The sequence below is a fragment of the Mustela nigripes genome, chromosome 12 (assembly GCF_022355385.1).
Source record: "Mustela nigripes isolate SB6536 chromosome 12, MUSNIG.SB6536, whole genome shotgun sequence".
NCBI classification, from domain to species: domain Eukaryota; kingdom Metazoa; phylum Chordata; class Mammalia; order Carnivora; family Mustelidae; genus Mustela; species Mustela nigripes.
In genome coordinates, this window is record NC_081568.1 from 73,590,723 (window position 1) to 73,606,951 (window position 16,229).

At 53.9% G+C, this 16,229-nt stretch overlaps 1 protein-coding gene across 1 annotated transcript; it reads right to left on the bottom strand.

Annotated features, from left to right (window-relative positions):
• Nucleotides 1-6,252: 6,252 nt before the first annotated feature.
• SMIM32 (small integral membrane protein 32) lies at nucleotides 6,253-7,931 on the bottom strand. The gene has a single exon (XM_059416601.1). It carries the CDS (start codon nucleotides 7,301-7,303, stop codon nucleotides 6,992-6,994), a length of 312 nt encoding a protein of 103 aa, XP_059272584.1. The 5' UTR covers nucleotides 7,304-7,931; the 3' UTR covers nucleotides 6,253-6,991.
• Nucleotides 7,932-16,229: the final 8,298 nt, after the last annotated feature.

Genomic DNA, 16,229 nt, shown 5'->3' on the forward strand with positions numbered 1-16,229 from the left:
TATAGCTCCTTTTCTGAAAGCACTCAGAGAAATTGGTGCCAAGTGTTTCTTGAATTTTATATACCCAAGAGAACACTGTCCTCTCTTCAGGATCTTCTTTTGTTGAATGGCAGACTTTGCAAAATGTACAACATCAAGCCTTGCTATCCAGATATTTTATGAGATTGTTGGAGTGACAAAGCCAATGGGGATTAATCTGAGAAGGCTTTCAGAAAGAAGAAAAGACATTGGAAATTAAGGAGAAAAAAGGTTTTCATTCTTCATGGCATTTATCCCCCTCTGACATACTGTAGATTTTATTTCTTTACTCTGTTTACCGACTGTCTTGTCTCGTGGGGATGTAAGGTCTCTTGAGGCCAGACCCGTGTTCCCACTGCTCGGGCAGTTCTTGATAAATTGTAAGCATGCCAGTATTTGTGGAATGTATGAGGCCACAGAGTCAGATGTGATTTTTTTAATACTAGAATTCCTCTTTTGAATTACATAACATGGTAGTTCTTGGTTGAATGGTCTGTAGCTCAGCCCTTTAAATATTAGATCTGCTTATTGCATGTCTTATCAGAGAAGAATGGGAGACTCAACTAAGAAATTAGGAGATTAGTATCTGTTCTTTCTCTTTGAACTTTGAGATCTTTGCCCTGAGGTTATCAGGTTCCTGGAATTGTTGGTCAGAGAACCTACAAAATTGACAGTCAAGTTGGAGATTTAGCCTGTTGACTGATGTTTAATATTTTTCTCAGAGAAACTCGAAGGGCCACAGTTCTCTTGACAAATTTGACCAGAGAAATAACTGAAGAGTGCTTTCAGGGGTAGTGGTGAAGAACCCTGCATTCAGTTTGACTTCAGCACCCTGGTTTTCAATCTCCAAACAGCATACCCAGTTGTTGTGCATGAGGGACAAGACTTTAACTGCATTCAGGTAGGGCCGCACTAGTAACACCTTGGAGAGACAGAGCATAGTGGCTGCATTTGTACTTCCAAATACAAGATTAGTTTTGCTGAAGAGTGTGTATGGGATTGTTGTGGGTAAAAAAAGCATAGAGGAGTTCAAAGGGCTATCCCAACATTTGTTAAGATTAATAGTCGACATTCCCTGATTGCTTTCTTTTCACATAAAATTCTTTGTTTCACAAAATTTGCTTCAGCCTACTTAGTGATAGCGGTGAGGGTGAAGATGACGAATGCAAACACAAAATAGTTATATACAGATGGTAAAACTGGAAATGAAGAGCATTTATTGGCTATGTAATAAACTGCTAGAATTTGACCAATACCCATCCTCCCCTTCCTTAATTATAGAACACCTATGTCCAGCTGTACACACCTCCTGGCCTCCCTTTCAGCTAGATAATGGTCATGTGACTAAGGATAGGAACATAAATATGTGCCATTTGGCATAAGGCTCCAAAGGGGAATGTTTTTGCCCCTTGCCCCGTCCCAATGACTAGAATGTAAATATGGCAGCAGGAACTGGAGTAGCTACTTTGAAATGGATGTGGAAGCCCAGGGATGAGGGTGACAAAGCTGTGCTACACCAGGAAGGTTGGGTGAAAACGAAACTCGGAGTGGGGAGTGTTTTTTGTGAGGACACTTCAGACTCATTCACTTAACTCTAACCAGATCTTCCGTGAGTGCTTATCACAGGCCGAGCTTTATGCCAGGCAGGCACTAGAGCTGTAGCACAAGCGTCAGCTGTCCTTGCGGAAGGCAAAGCTGTAACAGTTGAGTATTTTTGACCCCTATCTAGTTAGGGCTATCCCGTTAGTTTGGAAGGTCGAGAAGAAGCAGAGATGAAGAACGAAGGAGACTCGCAGAAATAGACTTTGCTCTTATTTTCTTGAATGTTTTTGTTTTGTTTTGTTTTTGGTATGGAAGAGGATCCAGGTAGTTTGCTCATTCATTCAACTAATATTAGATGTCAGACTTAGCGCAAATAGCATAAAACAAAACTTCTTTCCTTTAAGGATCTTGATTCTGGTTGATGGAGACACAAAACAAGAATAAAACAGAGGTAGTGGGAAGTTTTAAGGAGAAAATGCAGGAAAGGGAGTTTTGAAACACTGAAGGTTGGAAGGGGAGAAAATGGTTGAAGTTTTAGATCAATGTCCCAGAGAAGGTCGCATTGAGAAGGAAATCTTTGATCCAGGTTCAGGAAGAGGTGAGGAAGTCCATGTGTGAAGCAGTGGTTTAACTGATTCTTAGTCAAGACAGTCTAGAAAGCATGAACGATGCTACAAAGGTCTCTGCTTCCCTGCAGGAAAAAGAGTGATTCAAGCAGAAACAGCTAAGTGTACAAACCTAAATTGCATGTTCTTTAGTCTCTGCAGGAGACCCAATAATAACTGAGGTGTTACCTAGATGGAGACAGGAAGTGTCGGTTGCTAACAACTTTGTGGATTACCACCTCCAGGAAAGTGGCCACTTGAAGGGCCAATCAGTAAGGAGAGTTCAGCTCAGTATTTTATCTGATACAAGTTTAGTTCAAGGCAGAAAATCAAAGGCAAAGAGCTTAGATGAAGAACCCACAGGCAAATTCACCTTAAACCTCTAGCTCTGTCTTTCTACTCTATTTCATTCAACAAAGAGTTAGTGTCTCTTTTGTGTTTAACACTTTGCTAGGCACTAGGAAAGCAGCAGTGAACAGGGCAGATGTCATCCCTGACCTCATACAACTTACGTGGTAGTAGGGAGAGTAGCATTAGGCTCCGAATTGCACAGTCGTTTAATAGCTTTGATAAGCGAGCTGATTGGGGGCTATGAATAAAGAGAACTGCTCTCTGAGGACTCGGCCAAGTCCTTTTGAGGAGGAGATCTGTCAGTCACACCTGAAGGATGAGAAGGCACTAGCAAGACGAGGGACGGGAGACAAATAGCTCACGCAGGAGACCTTAAGGCTTGAAAGGCCCCTGTGACTAGAGTCTGGAGTACAAAGGAGTGGGAGGAGATGAGGCTGGAGCAGTTGGTGGGGGCCACATAGTGCTAGGTCTTGAAGGCCAAGGTTAAGTCTTTGTTTTAAATCCTGAGGACAGCAAGAAACCATTGGAGTATAAGCTGGAGTTTATGCAGTGGTGGAAATGGAGGGGAGTAGATGAAGTGGAGTGGTATCCGGAAGTTGATGGATTGCATGTGGGAGGATGAAAAGTTTGGGGTCAAGAAGGACCACCGTGGCTTTCACTTGGGGCCACCGAATGCTGGGGCACCGAGCTGGAAGAGACTGGAGGAAGATGCGGTGTTTATCAAAAGGTAGTGATTCTCGGACATGTAGAGGCTGAGGTTCCCCGTGAGCTGTCCAAATGGAGATAGCAATTGGGCTCAGGGATAAGGTCTGGAGCGAGTCATTTGAAAAGCCCCTGAAGCTGTGAATGCAAAGCCCCTGAAGCTGTGAATGCAGAGAGAGAAAGGACCCAGCACAGCTGCCCTCAGACTCTGGGCAGGCCTGCCAGAAAGGGGCAGGCTTAGGGACTGCAAGTCCTTGAGGGAGAGCAGTGTTGTTAATGCTGCTGTGAACGCCTCCTGCACGTTCATCCTGGTTGACAGTAAGGGTAGCTCACATCCAGAGTACCCACTTTGTGTCACACATGAGCCGAACACCTCACCTGCAGTGTCTCGCGCCATGTTGAAAATCCTGTGAGCCATGTGCTGTTATGATTTCTATGTTATAGATAAGCAAAGTGATGCTACCAGAAATCCAGGAACACAGTCAAGGCACCAGCTAGTGATAGGACTAAGGGTCCCGGTCCCTACACTCTGCTGCTTCTCCCTGGTTCCTGGCATCTGCAACCACCTTCCCTCATTTCCACCCTAGCACCCCCCAAATCCCCATCTGGGAGGTGTGCTCGGCCCTCTTGCCTTCTCCCAGTGGCTGGTTGTGGCAGGGCAGCCCCATCACCTATGTCATGGATCCCGTTCTTATCTTTAGCTTGCCCTGTCCAGATCACCTCCAGAGGTGGGTCCAAGGTTTTGTGGGACTGTTGGAAGAGCAAAGGGCAAGAAGGACATGTGCGTATGGACCTACCTCCCTGACACCCATCTACATATCCAGTTGCCACATTATAGTCCACTCACCCTCCCTGTCAGTAGAGGGTAGACATGAACTTAGCCACATCCCCACTTTCCAGGGAAGGCTCTGGGGCTAGGTACAAAAAGAAAGGCCCATTATGTTACTGCTCATCTAGTCTGATGGCCGAGAGAAGGGAATGGAAGTATTTGTGGAGTCACAGTCCTGGCAAAAGCAGAGCCCCGGTCTAGTTCTTCTCATGGACCCCGCCTGGTTCCTAGATTCCATCTCTGCATAGGCCTTATAACGTAAGAGTTTATTTCAAAAGGATCTGCATATCTGAAGTGGCCAAGCCTTTGGCTTAGGTGGCTGACATGGCTGCAAGCTTGCAGACACACAGAGGGATGCTCCCCGGGCTGCCTCCATCTCAGCCCTTTTCTGCTTCCAGCTCTTGAGGCCTTGGGCCAGGATTGCAGCAAGGGATCCCACGAGCCTCCTAGATCACCCCGGCTCTAGCCGATTCTGGCCCAGGAACTGCAGGTGACCTCTAAGCCAGTCATATTTCCCCTGCAGGGACCAGGCTTTGCACTGGTTTGGGGTCATAGGAAACCATGAGCCCTTGTGACAGCACGTTTTGTTTAGGGGTCAGCTTCACTTTTCTGCACTGCTGCCTCCAGCCTAAGGCTCGATTGGAGTAAGAGCTAATGCCCGGGGGCTGGCTAGCCAGCATGTTCCATGTGTTACCACGTCCCGGGGGCTGGCTAGCCAGCATGTTCCATGTGTTACCACGTGTCAAAACCTGTAGAGCTGGGAGATGGAATTCCCATTTCAGAGAAGGAAGCAGCCTGGACTCTAAACAGTGTGCCTAGATTGTCACCCTGCCAGTGAGCAGGGCTGCTGGGATTTAGAGTCTGTCAGACTCAAGAACTTGCGCTCTACTTCACACACCTATGCCTTCAGATCTACCCACTGGCAGATGTGTGCAAGGACGACTCTGTCTCTATAGTCTCCTACTCCTCTCAGCTCCCAGATCAAGGCCTTTCGAAAAGGGTCCCCCTTATCAGCAGAGTGCTATCTCATTACACCAGCCAGGGGGCTTCACATTTCCTTACATTTATTTCACTTAATCTTCTCTGCAACCAAAGGTCATGCAGATTAGCTGGGTTACCATTACTATAAACTGGAGAGGTTTGGCTATGTTTCCAAAGACCTGACTAAAACGTCTGAGAGGTTGTCACAGAATTAGCACCATTAGCATGGAACGAACACCACTGGTGGTAGCTTTCCAAGACCTGGTTAATCTAGCCCAATGTGAGACCTTGTCTCCTGCTCATCTGTCCTGCTTCCTGGGATAGGGCCCAGGAGGGATTCTTGGGCACTCTCTGGCTGAGGCAAAACACAGGTGGGGAGCCCTGGCCCAAGATTCCATCCAGCCCCAGCAACTCATACCTGCACCCCCCACCCCAGCAAGGGTCCTTAGGCATTCTTTGCAAAAGGTTTGCAGAATTGTGTGGCTGTCTGCCTTTTGCCTGATGCAACATCCTAGCATTCTTCAGATTCTCAAAACCCCAGTGACCCCACAGATGGTTGGGCACTACTAAATTAGATAATCTACCAGATCTTTTTTTAGTCACACATTCTCTGAGCTCTAGTGCCCTGCTGAGCCAGGTAACTCCTGAAACTATTTTAAACCCCTGTAAAGTACAGTCGCTAGAGTTAGGTTAACTTGGGAAATGGTCAAGGTTATCACAAATCTATTTATTCCCTCTCAGATTCTCTATAATCATCCCCTCATAGCTGGCTTTATTCATGCTCTGCTTTCTTCCTCTGTGCTCCCCAGACCTGGCTTCTGCCAACTTCGGGAAGAAGTGCTGAGCCGCTGATCCCATGCCTGGACCCTCAGATGCTTCCATAGCCAGATGGGTCTGGTCCGGAACTGACTCTTGGGAGGGTTCAGGCCCAAGAGTCTCTGAGAGCAAAGGAGAGGACCAAGTGGAAGGAAGTGTCTGTAGGAAGGTCTCCATGGAGCCTTCACAGGGAATTCTTTTTAGCAGATGAGGCAGCAGTTCGTCTTTGAACAACACTTCCCAGAACAACGAACTGGCTGAGGCTGGGGAAAAGCTGGGGAGGAGGAAGTATCATTAAAACTGACCTGAGTCACGTTGAAGTAGGAGGCAGATTGATTGCCCTTGAGTGTCGCTAGCCCGGCCCTAATCCCCCTTTCCATAGTGGCGCAACCAAAGACCAAAGCGTTCTGAGCACTGGGTCGAATTCCGTGAGGTTTTATTGGAGAGTGCGGGACGCGGATCCCCGACCACAGGGTGCCGCAGGTGCGACCCGCTGCCTCTAGACCAGCTTCCCCTCCGCCCGTGCCCACCGAGAAAATGGAGCCCTTGGACCCAGGCGGGACCTACTGAAACTCGGCATCCCCTCGTTTCCCCCGGGGGATACAGCCCCCCAAAGGGATCATTTCCTAGTTCGGCTGAGTTCACGCTCAGATTCTAGGTTCCCAAGCGAGGAAGAGGCAGTCACAGCCACGGGAAGACAGCCACGGGGCCAGGGAGTCCGGAGAGGCGGCTGCTGCCTAGTTGCGCGCTAGCCGAGCCGTGCCTGCCCCTTCCTTGTCCAAAGCAAAGGAGGCGGCGGGGGGCGGAGAAGGCTTGGCGTCCCGGCTGGCTCTCTGTTTTTCAGGAAGGCACCCCTGCTAGACCCGCTGTCCAGTGGTGGAGCGGGGAGCGGGGAAGCAAGACTCCGCCAGGGGATGGGAACCGTGGTGACTGCGGCCGGTAGAATCGCTCCCCCGCGCAGCCTGCGAGCGCCTCCGACTCCCTTTACGCCCGGGTGGCCGCTCGAGGTCGTAAAAGGTCTTTGGGTCAGGGCGCGGCGTTCCCAGGGGCCAGCGACCCCGGCGTCGGGCTCGCGCGGCCAGGCTCCTCCCGGCGGCCGGCGGTGAGACTGGGACACTGCGTCTGGCGGCCCTGGCTCCCCCCGCCGCTACACCGGCCGCGACTTCCAGGGAGCGCGGGCGTCGCGCAGCGAACGGTCGTGGGGCAGGGCGGCGAAGGCCGAGTGGCGCAGCTGGCAGCCGATGAAGAGGACGACGAGCGCCACGGACAGCAGCAGCAGGAAGAAGAGCAGCAGGTAGGTGGGCAGGTCGGGCTTTGTGGCCGCGCCGTCCCGCATGCCGCGCGCTGTGGCCAGCTCCAGCGGCAAAGCGCCCTCTGCCTTGACCGTGGCTGCCAGGGCCAGCGCGCCGCCTCCAGCCGCCTCGGGGCCGGCCGTGGCGTTGAACGCGTCTCCGTACATGGCCCGCGGGGCCGCCGACCCCGGCCGGACCGCCTCACTGGGTGTCGCGCCGACCAGCGCCGCCGGGCGCCCCCATGGCGCACCCCTCCCGCCCTGCTGCGCGCACCTGACCGGGAGCAGGTGCCTTCGGGTCAACCCGGGCCGCGTCGCTCCCTCGTCCCCGTGCTCAGCTGCCGTCCCTGCGGGGCGGCGGGCCCCGGGGCTCGGAGCTGGACGGCCCCGCGCGCTTAACCCTCGGTCTTTCCCTGGGTCTTGCCGTCGCCCCCCGCGCTGCCAGTCACCCGGCTCGCGGATTTGGAGCCACTCTCTGGGCTCCGGCCCCCCGCCCCGGTCAGTTCCGGGCTCGGGGCTTCCCTAGCTGCAGCGGCGGCGAGAGGTGCCCGGCGAGTGCGGCCGCAGTTCGGGTGCCTGCTCAGCGCCCGGACGCCAGGTTCACCGAGGGCGGGCGGCCGGGAGTTCTTCGGCGCCGCCGCGGCCACTGCGTCTCGGAGCGGGCAGTCCTGCAGCCTCGAGTCCCTGTTCAGATGCCTAGTGTGCGGCGAGCTCTCTTTTCCTGCTGCGCTCCTGTCTTGAGCAGGAGACTGCGCTCAGAGGCAGCTCGGAGCGCGCTCAGGTCCCCGGCGGGGGGGCGGGGGGGCGGGACTGACAGCTGCTGCCCCCAGGGAGCGGCTGCCAACCAATGGGGCGAGAGTGGACACGCTGCGACTGCCCTGGCCTGGCCTCACATCACTTAGGGCCAGAGAGACACAGAGAGAGTGGGAGGGAGGAAGAACAGGGTCACAGAAGACTGACGGACAAAGAAATGGTTACAGACCTATGATCAGAGACACAGGCAAAACAGACAGTAGTGGACAGCAGACCGACTCAGAGGCAAGGCTCAGTCTGACGTGGACACCTGCTTCCATTCCTCTCCTTGATAGTCTTCCTCCCGGTGGAGCCCCGTTGCCGAGGAGCCCCACTGGCTGCTGGGTAGTGCAGGCAGGGCGCATGGCCTCCAGAGGAGGCTGGGCCAGTGGCAGAGGCGCTCCTGGACAAGCTGGGACAGTGCCCTGGGCCCAGGCCCTTCTGTAGCTGTGCCTTGAGGGCCCATGTGCTCCCCCACTCTGTGAGCTCTCTTGCTCAGCTCCCCTTGCCTGGTCCTCTCTGGCACAGGGAGCAGAAGGAGGGTGTAAGGGTTGTGATGGCCCGCCTGACCTTGCCAGCCCTGACAAAGGCTAGTTGACCAGAACATGGGTGAGCCGTCAATGGAGCTAAGGGGTTCTCTTGGTCTGCATTCCTCCCTTCGCTGGAGAAACTGTGGAAGCTCCCACAACGAGACTAGGAACTGCTGCCTAGTCTGCTATAGCCCCTGCACCTCTCCAGAAGCACTGACCACCCATCATTGTCTGACTGGCCCCAGCTGGGGAGGTGGCAGCTGAGAAGCTCAGGGCAGGAAACCATGGAGGCCCTTACCTTTGAGGTCCTGCACATGTGTAAGCAGTGCTGAACGTACCTCCTTCCACTTTGCACCCTAGATACCTCACCCCTCACTGTTGTCTCAGTTCTGTTGCCCGGTCACTTGCCGGAGATCCCCACAGGTCAGCCACGTTCGTAGCTGTGTCTCTCATCCCATCCTGGGGTGCAGCGCATGGGGAGGGTTGGGTGAGCCCTGGCTGTGTGAACAGGGGGAGATATATAAGCTAGTTCTTCCCCTTGCCCTCACCACACTTGGCCACAAGGCTAACATGAACAACCAGGGTGGGAAGACCGATCCTAGTCAGAGCTCCTTCCCACAGACCCCATCTCAGCCTGGGAGAAACACCTCTGCAACCCCTTTGCCAGACTTTGAAGTCAGGGTCCAAGGCCTGACTCTCCACAGTGTTCGACTGCTTGCCAAGTGAGGCCTCTGGCTCTGTAGGCCCTCAGTGGGTCTCTCCTCTTGGTCACACAGATGGGCTGAGGGGGGCCTCCCTGGGAAGAACATGGCTGTGTGTGGGTGGTGTGGACAGCAGGACCTGACAGGATGGCCAGCTCATCTCCCCACCTTGGTTCTGGCGAGCTGCCCGAGGTGCTCCTGGGGCATAGGTTGCTGGGTGCCGAGGCCTGGCTGATGCTTAAGCCAACAGCCAGCACACAAGAGAGATGTGCTAGCCATGGCCAGGGGTGGGGAGGGGTGGACGGAGGGGCTGCTGCTCGAATGGGGGGAGGTGGTCCCTTTCCCTGAAGGCCTGGCCTATTTTGGACAGCATTTTTCTCAGCCAGCAGGATCCCAGGGGCCAGGATGTGAAATCAGAGCAGGCTTCCTCAGGGACATCTGGAGTCTGAGGGAGGGTCAGCACGTGGAATGATTGGAAGAGATGTTGTCCAGGTGAAGCCCTTGCTGTTTTGGTTCCCTGGCTCTTGGTGAGGCTCGAAAGGTAGTGCTTGAGTAGCTGGGTTTGGGATTTTGCCTGGGATTTCCTCTTTGCTCAGTGTGGGGAATAACATGGCCCTGCTCGCCCTTCTTCATCTCTGACTGACCCATGGGATGAGACAAGACCCTAGGTGATGGCGGGAAGCCGGGACAACTCAGCTGGGAGGTCCTCCATGCAGTCTGGGGCGAGCTCCAGCCCCTTGGGCTATAAAATGAGGGATTATGGTAAGTGATTTCTTGTCGTGCTCTGGAAACATCCAGGAAGTAGGCACAGAGCAGGGGAGTCTGCAAAGGTTTTGGTGGGGACACAGGGTCCCATTAGTGCCCTTGCTCATGAACAGGGGAGGGGAATTCTCTAAGCCTGGGGTCTGCGGCACTCTCATTCCTCCCCTGCCGTTGGAGCTCTTCCGTGTCAGAGTGACCCACGCAAGGGCTTAGAGCCTGGGAGAGGCGGAGCTGAGGCTGCAACTTAGGCAGCCAAGGCTCCAGAGGCCATGCCCTTCACCACGACCATGACCACCTCCAGGGACAGAACAGCGCAGATAGCTGCCACTCACGGGTCTCTTCCCCTGGGCCAAGCTCCAGCCTGAGCCTCAGCACATGGTCTTTCTCCTCAAAGGGGCCTGGGAGATAGGCCCTGCTGTGTCCTCCCTTTCCCCAAGGAGGAAGCTGCGGCCTCTCGAAGTGATGTCACTTGCCAAGGCCCACACGGCTGGGTCACGATGCAAGGGAACCAAGGTTGTGCAGCCTGTACTTGCCCACTCGGTCTCCAGCTGCTGCTTTTCACGAGGAGCTCAGCAAATGGCGTGTGGGCTGTCCGCCTGGCATTGTGGTTAAGTTGGAGAAGGTATCTTGCCCTTTTTTGGGGGTCTTTTGGTCTCAAAGTGGGGAGGGCACTGTTTCTTTTCTGAAAGATGTTCGGAGCTCTGGGAGGGCAGTCACGTTCCCGAAACGTCCCCGGGGAGGAAAGTAAACAAGGCCAGTGCTGAGTGAATGCAGAGATGAAGTTTACACAGCTTGTTACACAAGCCAGAGCGACCTTCCATTAAGGGAGCTTTGTGTACTCGTACACTTAAGTCTTGGAAAAGATTCTAAAGGGGCTCTGAGTTGGCTTTGACAGACAGGGGTCACAGGGCCGGGACCCCAGAGCGCCCTCTTCCCCATTACGTGGTTGCTGAGCCACGTGCCCTGCTCCCTCCCCCGGCCTGTCTGTGGAGGGGAAGGTAGGCCAGGCGAGGGGGCCTCTCCTGCCACACTCAGGCCATTTGGCAGCTGCTTAATGGAAACTGGGGAGACTAGGAGCATTAGAGCCCCAGGATTCCATAAATTGTGCTGTGCGCGGCCTGTGGAGCTGGGTAAAGCTATTTCTGTTTCTCCTGCAAGCAAGGGGAATTATTATTAAACCGCTCCCGGAGGCCGGGGACAGGTCAAGGGTGAAATGTTGCGGTCTGGGGGTTCGCCGCCCCTGGAGTGGTTTTCCGTGTGTGTTGTGTGCTGTGATTGCTGCGGCCGGCTCCTCTGTGAATGCCGTTGCTGCCCTGGCTTGCTGACCTCTTCATTTTAACCATGGTCCCTGGCAGTGGTTTAGTGGTTGGTTGTTGTTTTTGTTGTTGTCTGTTTGTTTGTTTTTACAGATGGTTTCAGCAGCCACTAGTGGCTGGTGGCTTAAGGTTGAATTTTAGAATGACCATTTTTTAAGAACTAAACGGCAAGTAGGCTAAGCCCGGCTCTGAAATGCAGTGTTTTTCCAAGAGGGAAACAGGCATCTGTGGGCTTGGGGGGTGGTCAGGCAGATCATGGGAGGGACTGCAGTGTGGTCCCTGATGCGGGGTACTTGGGGAAAGGATGAGGTGCGAGGGGGAGGCCGGCAGTAACGAGAATGCTCCGGGGCACCCTTCTCCCAGAAAGGGTGTCTCCCCCTCTGTCCTCTGATGCCACGGGCCTGCGGCTTCTCTTGCTGGATCAGAGGGTGGGATGGAGAGAGTCAGTGACAAGACTCACGGGCCTGGCAGAGGCTGGGTCTGGAGACACCTGGAAGCAGGCGCACGTACACGTGGTCTGCAGGTGGTGGGTGGCTCTGACTCTGGTGAGAGAGTCAGGGATGACCCTGCATGTATCAGTTTTTGGACAAAGTCTCACTGCTTAGCGAGACTTCTCTTTGCTTCCAACAACATGTGACCTCAGTTGCCTCTCTGAGTCCCTAGCTAAGCAGGCTCTAGAGACACAAAACTCTCAAGGCTGCTGAGAATGATGGGAGCGGTTGCCACCCCCTGAGCTGGATGACCGAGCCTTTTCTGGAAAGGACAGAGGTTTGCCTGATGGTGAAGCTTGCACTCCCCCTGCTGCCTGGACCCAACCATTGTGGGTGGTGTGGAGTCATGAGAGGGGTCGCCTAATACTAAGGATTAGGCCATCATTCTGGCCAAGAATGGGAAAGAGGCCAAAGCTGGGACAGAGCCAACATGTGCCAAAAGGAACAGCAAGTCTTGGCACAGGGCTAGTGTTGGGAGTCAGTAGTCAGGCTCAGGGCACCTGGGAGTCTGGTTGGGTCCTCTGGTCTTGCCCTTGTATTTCCAAGGGTGGGGGGGCTGGCTCATGAGGTTACACTTGGGGAGAGATCAGGCAGTGGGGAGACCGGGGGGGGGGGGTGTCTCAGGCCCAGAAGTAGAGACAGGAAGCAAAGTGAGGCAGACGGTCTGGAGCCCCCCTACCTCCCCTCTAACCTGTCCCAAGTGCAGCACTGTGGGAGAACTCCTTCACCTGAAGGTCTGGAACTTGGTGGTGATGCCAGGGCACAAGAACTCATTCGGGAAGATTCTCTCCTAGGTCTGTATTTCCTAGGACTGAGTATACTTTCAGGTGAGATGCAGTCAAATCTCAGAGAGCCTACTGGTAAAGCGTGAAGCATCACTGAATCCCACGATGCAAGAATTCTTGGCTTCTAATCTCCTTTAATTATTCTGCTTATGGCATGAAACAAAACCCAGCTGGGCTCTGTGTCAGTTCAGGTCCACCACAAAGCACAAGCCAGAGATGAACTGGCGGAAATGCCTGTGAACTAAAGACTAAAGGCACAGGAGGAGAGGCAGGCAGGAGGGCTTCCGGATACAGGGAGAGCCCTCCAGCTCAAACTGCCTTGGCCAGGCCAGGCGTCACCTGCCAGGCACGATGTGTGCGGCCACGGGCAGGTCGGGCTTGGTGGGTGGCCAAGAGTGGGGTCCCTTTTCCACAGCCTAGGCTGGGCTGGAGGCCTTTTGCAGAGAGCTGTGGGGGCCTGGAGGCAGGGGCGGTGCCAGGGCTTTGTGAGTCCCAGCAAGACTCACCTCTCCTCAGAAGCCTCCTCTGTTAGTCTTGGCTCCAGGGCTTACCCTTCCTCTTTCCTGGGTTGGTGTGACCCAGGCGGCGTCCCTGTGTTGACAGCTGTTCTAGACTGCATGCCTCACGTTCAGTGTCTCCCAAGGCTGAGAAGGCTGAGAGTCAGACCCTTGGGTTTTAGTAGATGAGTGTGGGCCAAGGTCAGAGCCCAGGGTCACCCGCGCCCAACCCCCCCTCCCCGCCCCGCAATGGCCAGTGCCTTATGTCTGTGGCCCTGGGCTGTGTGTTGTGTCTGGGTGTTCTCTCTGTTCTCCCTGTTGGCATGTCCTCCATCCCGACTTCTTCTGCCCCAGGGGCAGAGCCCCACTGCCAGACTCTGACGTTACAGCAGCCCCCTGCCCTTCCTCGTCCCTCTGGGGGAGAGCGAGGTTTGGTGCGACCCTTGTGCATCCTAGGGGCCCTCTTGGAGAATAACACTACAAGATGAGGTTTTCCAGGGAGTATTTGTCTAGAAAGAGAACAGAATCAAAATAAATTACAGATTATCTTTTTTAAAGATTTTATTTATTTATCAGAGAGAGGGAGGGGGAGAGAGCAAGCACAGGCAGACAGAATGATAGGCAGAGGCAGAGGGAGAAGCAGGCTCCCTGCTGAGCAAGGAGCCCGATGTGGGACTCGATCCCAGGACGCTGGGATCATGACCTGAGCTGAAGGCAGCTGCTTAACCAACTGAGCCACCCAGGCGTCCCTAAATTACAGATTTTAAAAAGCTGACAAAAGATCCAAAACATGGGAGAACAGTCCAGACAGGCTTCTGATGCCTCATGCTTCCTCAGTTCCCTTCCAAGTAGCCACATTGCCTGCTACCAGGGGTTCAGGAACACCTCAGCAGGGCGTCCCCCACCCCTGACCCTGTACCTCCGTGTCCTGGAACCAGGGAGCCCAGAGAGCGGGTGCTGGCATGTTCCTGCGAATGACCTTCCTGGGGGGAAGACAGTAGTTTCACCCAATAAAATGCCTTACCTTTGCAAATTATACAAAAATGCCGGACCAGGGCAGCATGAGCTGAGACCCAGAAGCTCAAGCTTGGTTGACCTTGCAGTCAACCCCCCTCCATCCTTCCTGGGTATGCTCCCTGGCCAGCATGAGCCCAGATCATCTTCAGGTCACTGCCTGAGTCAACGATTTCCAGTGGCTCCCATCCACCTTCTTAAAGTAAAACTCATTTCCTCTTCTTTTTACGCTGGTTTTAAGAATAGTATTTGGCCATTATCTGGAAAATGGAGACAAGGGTAAAGAAGGAAATGCAGGCCATCCTGGACACAAGTAGTAGCAGCTTAGAATTCTCCTCTTCTCCCATCCCCTGCTGGGAAATGTGGCATGACACCGATGGCCGAAAGGTCGGAACGTGTGACGTCAGCATCTGGGCTCACATTAGGTTCCTCCCTTCGGCCTTGTGGGTCCTTCTAGAACAGTCCTGTTTATCAGCCTCTATTACTGTTTCTACCTAGAGTCCTTTAGCGCTCAGATGAAGGCCTGGCCAGTAGAGGCAATACCTTTGAAGCCTTGATAAGTGAGACGCAGGCCCCAGCATGTTTTGAGGCAGTGGGAAGGGGTGTTTCCATGCTTGTTGTTGGAGATCCGTGAGGCTGAGCATTCCCAAGAACAGACAGACAGGGACTGCTTCTGCTTCCAACTGGGTCAGGGCTGCCTGATGTCTGGGGTATGGGAACTAGAAGAGGTGGAGGGCTGGCCCTGAAGGAAGGACTGGGAAGGGCCATTGGGCTCAGCATTCCGAGGGTTCAGGTGTGGCTGGACCTATACCTGTGGGGCTGGGGGAGTAACAGGGAATGGCCCAGGTGGCCTGCAGCCTGACCCATGGGGAGGATTGGGGAAGCTCTGTGACTGGGGTCCTACCAGCGAGAGAGGGTGTCACCAGCTCCTGCCATCACTGCATCCTTCTCTTAGCTGCCTCTATACTGAGCAGTCTGGGTTTGGGGAGCTGGGCCAGGTCAGGGAGCTGCAGCAGGCACAGGCTGGAGATCTACCTCCAAATTTCCCTCCTGAGCCCAGTCCTGGGTGGACAGTTAGAAGCCCGACTTCCATCTTAGGGGATTAGTCCTGGCCCTTCCCTACTCACCTCCCTCCCCAAAGACCAGGCTAAGCCTGCAAACCCCGACCCTGGCAGCTGGCCTGGGCTTTCCGCAGACCCTGTCTTCGTGGGCACAAATCCTCAAGTCGCTTTTCTAAGTTAACAGGAAGGTGGGTTAGGAGAGACAGCCTTCCAACAACATTAAATTGTCATGCCCCTCCCCCCACCTACACTTAAAATAGAGGGAAGGGTTTCCATCCTTGAGGAGAAGGAGCGAGAAAAATCCAAATTTATTAAATTTGGGATCCTGTACCTTCAGGGTTTGGAATTATGTTTTCTTTTTTTCCCCCAAGATTGGTTTGTTTTAAACAACTTGGTTTTTTCCTACAGAAATGTTAGGTGTCCTGATCATTTTAATTTTGGGTAGGGTCCTCTCTACAGCCAGCCACCCCTGCTCCCAAACTGCCCCTTGGCCAGTGTCTAGGGAATGGCTCTCTCTTCCCTCGCCATGGTCATTACAGCAACTCTGCTCCTGGGGGTGAGTCTGCCCCCACAGGGGAGCAGCTGGGTCCTGGTGCATCCAGAGGGGCCACGGATGTGGGGTAGGAGCAGGGAAGGCCTCCCAGCCAAAGAAGTGGCAAACTGGTTAGGGAGAGAAAATAAAAATCTGAGAAAATATCCTTTTTGCTCTGGCAGTTCCTGACAGGGAAGGAAGGACAGATATGCCCACGGCCTGATTCATGAGGAAATGTGATTATTTAAAAAAAAAGTTTTAAGTGAGAGAACTGAAATTGGCCTTTAAGTGGCATTTTAAAACCTAACTTGGAAACTACATTCGCATTGCCATTTTGTGCTGAGGCCACAGAAATCCGACCCGCTCTTCTACTGTGGTGGGTTTTCAGGTCTGAATTTCGGGCGTTTCCATCCTGGAAGGTGTCCTCTAGGGAGGCATGCGTGGGCCCCACCGCCTGTCACTACTGGGGAAGGGACTGCGCGCCACCCGCCCCCTGCAGGAGGCTGTCCGTGGGCTCGCTCTGCTGGGTAGGAGAAGTGGGCTGAATGACTCGAATTGTTTGGTCCTTCTCTATGAAAGCCTTGAAGATGCTGCTCCCCCGGAAATGGTGTTG